The 3,016-nt window shown below is 35.3% G+C and overlaps 1 protein-coding gene across 1 annotated transcript; it reads left to right on the forward strand.

The window, feature by feature from the left end:
- The first annotated feature begins 748 nt into the window (after positions 1 to 748).
- Positions 749 to 2,809, forward strand: LOC105784465 (uncharacterized). The gene is made up of 3 exons (XM_052626891.1): positions 749 to 1,093; positions 1,554 to 1,630; positions 2,044 to 2,809. The coding sequence occupies exons 1-3, from the start codon at positions 878 to 880 to the stop codon at positions 2,357 to 2,359; spliced, it is 609 nt and encodes a 202-aa protein (XP_052482851.1). The 5' UTR covers positions 749 to 877; the 3' UTR covers positions 2,360 to 2,809.
- Positions 2,810 to 3,016: the final 207 nt, after the last annotated feature.

Here is a 3,016-nt window from a genome sequence, read left to right on the forward strand (position 1 = left end):
TCAGAAAACATCCCACCAAGCAATATTAATACGCCGACTTTTGTAAAACCGGATTAATTGGTAACAAATTTGCCTCCTCCTCTTCCCCATCATCTATATTGAGACCTTCCAACTCCTTTTCCATGGTGAGAAGCACTTTCAAGAGAACAGGTAGTAAAAACCTTTTTAAAAGCAACAATAAAAGAAACTTTTAACAAAGAAAAAAATAATGACAAAAGCGTGCTACAGAGAGCAGACCAAACGTGCTACAAAGAGCAGATGACTTAGGCTCCCTTTGGATGCAACTGCATCTTAGTACGTTGGTTTTTTAACGCTAAAAAAAATTGCAACTGAAATGTTAGTAAACGCAAGGCTGTTTGGAAAGCTTTCTTCAGTGCGTTGAAAATGCATTTCACCTCACCGGAGTCTCCAATCCAGACTGGAGCCTTTTGTTCCAGTAAAAATTTGGCAACTTCAATTTCTTTTTGTTTTCTTCTTTTACCCATATATTCTTCAGTTGCATTCTTCAGGCTTTTCTGATGTTTGGTTACCTTCTTCTCCCCTTTCCCCTTCCCCTTCCCTTTCCCCTTCCCCTTGGGTTGCAAATCAGTTTGGTTAAGGACTTCTTCCGGTTCCTCCTTCATCCAGGTAAGCTCCTTCTCCTTCTTCCGTTCTTCATTCCTTTTTCTTCTTCCGTTCTTCATCTTCTCTTCTTAGCATATTCTATTTTGTTTCCTCTCTTTCTCTCTTTCTCAGGAAAATCTACCATGAATGCTTCTATTAGTACATCAAGAGATCACAAAGTCTTCTCAATTTCCCCCTTGAAATTAATTTTTCAAATTCAATTTTGATGAATTCTTAATTTGTGTAAAGAAGAAAAAGGAAAAACTAATCGAAAATGTTTCCACAGTTCGGAGCGACGGCGGAGACGTTGAGCAAGGCGTCGACGATGGTGTTCCGGATCGAAACCGATGCTCACCTCTACGACGATCCAGATGATGTCAGCATAGCTCCGCTTTTAGATAGTAAATTCGATTCGGAGAAGTGTGAGGCTCTCAAGCGACTCCTCGCTCTCATCGCTCAAGGCTTCGACGTCTCCAATTACTTCCCTCAGGTAATTTGTTTTTCATTTTTGGTTTCTTTTTATTGAATGAACTCTGAAAAAATTACTTAAAATTTAATATTGAAGTGATCTGGATTTTTTAATTTCATTCAGAGCACCATTTTGACTGCTGATAAGGTTTCTGGAAAGTGTAAATAAATTTAAGTGTCTAAAAGTTTAAATATCATTGTTTAATAGGTGTAGTGAACTTATCACAGGATAATTGAGAAAGAAAATTAAGTTATCGAGTGTTGTAGTTATAATTCATTGGATCTTTATTGATAGTTGTACTCTGATTAGTGAAGAAATGGTTGAATCGGGTCTAGGACTGTGGATAAAATACAGATAGCTGTTCATAATTGCATTCATGATATGAAATCAGGGTTTGGTAATGGATACTTTTAAATCTTATATTTGTTTGTTAATTGAGGTGTATATATGTTTTTCATCTCTCTGGTTGCTTGAATTACAGGTTGTTAAAAACGTGGCATCTCAATCTTTGGAAGTAAAGAAACTTGCTTATTTGTATCTACTGCATTATGCTGAAAAGTATGTTTCGCAAACTTCTCTTACAATATTCTTTTTATTTTCCTATGGTTGCTTCCATATGTTAAGAAGCAATATTAGTAAATGAGGGAATTATTAGTATGAACAAAGAACATGTTTGCTTGAAATCTATCTCTAATTGCACCGGATAGAAACGGTATCAAGTTTAACTAGTTATTAGATAAGAGTAGTTATTAGATCATGGTTTTTAAGCACTTTTCAAGTTTAATTAATTACAATTCATTTTGAAGAACTATTCTTTTTCTTAATAAAAGCAGTGCTTAAGGTGGTGGAAACTCATTAGTTTAAAATAATAGTGGCTCAAAGGAGAGGTGATGAGTGACCTGGATTGTATTTCTTGTATTTAAGCAGGTAGATTGAACTTATTATTAATGTTTCTGTGTTTAATTTTGTAGGCGTCCCAACGAAGCATTGTTGTCAATTAATTGTTTCCAGAAGGATTTGGGGGACCCTAATCCCTTGGTGAGAGCATGGGCACTTCGCACCATGGCTGGAATTCGTCTTCATGTTATTGCACCTCTTGTTCTGGTGGCTGTGGGCAAGTGTGCTAGAGATCCATCTGTCTATGTTAGAAAATGTGCAGCTAGTGCTCTTCCAAAAGTACATGATTTGCGCCTAGAGGAACATACCTCGGCAATTGAAGAGGTTCACTTGATAGATTTATTTCTTCATGGTTATTTTTGCTTTCATGTTATCAACCATTTATTATGACCTTATTCTTGCTTTCATGTTATCAACCATTTATTATGACCTTACTTTGCTACGACTCGATTTCCATTGTTCAGATCAGTTGAAAACTGCTTCCTTAAAAGGTTTGGTATTTTTGGACAGAAGGTTTTAGACTAGTTTGGCATGCAATATGCAAAGATAATATATTTTCATCTTTTGTGCCTGCATTTTTCAGGAATTTTTTTGTACCTAAATAAACATTCATAGATTTGTGCTTCTTTACTTGGACGTTCAATTTTAGATGTCTTTAGTAGCATGACACCTTAGACATCTATCTCTTGTTATAATACATTTCGATAGGGTTGGATTTATGTTTGATGTTATAGCTGGTATGTCAGCTGCATTTTGTTTGTAATTCTATCTAGGCTTTAGTCATGTATTAGTGGGAGCAGTTATACATTAGTTAACTGCCATATTTCATTGTAACATAAATGCTTCTCAAGTCTATGAAAAAGATCTGATTTTTGGAAATCGAATTCAGTTTTCTTATTGTTCAAACTTCTTTGCATTCGTTTTTCTTTTTCTCCTTAGTTTTCTGCTAAAAAAACCAACACATGTAATCCGGACTACTTATGTATATGGCATATTGCTTATTCAAGTAATGAAGTTAATCTTTACATCATCCGGGTTACTTGCTTC

Source organism: Gossypium raimondii, chromosome 13, assembly GCF_025698545.1.
Source record: "Gossypium raimondii isolate GPD5lz chromosome 13, ASM2569854v1, whole genome shotgun sequence".
Lineage (NCBI taxonomy): Eukaryota > Viridiplantae > Streptophyta > Magnoliopsida > Malvales > Malvaceae > Gossypium > Gossypium raimondii.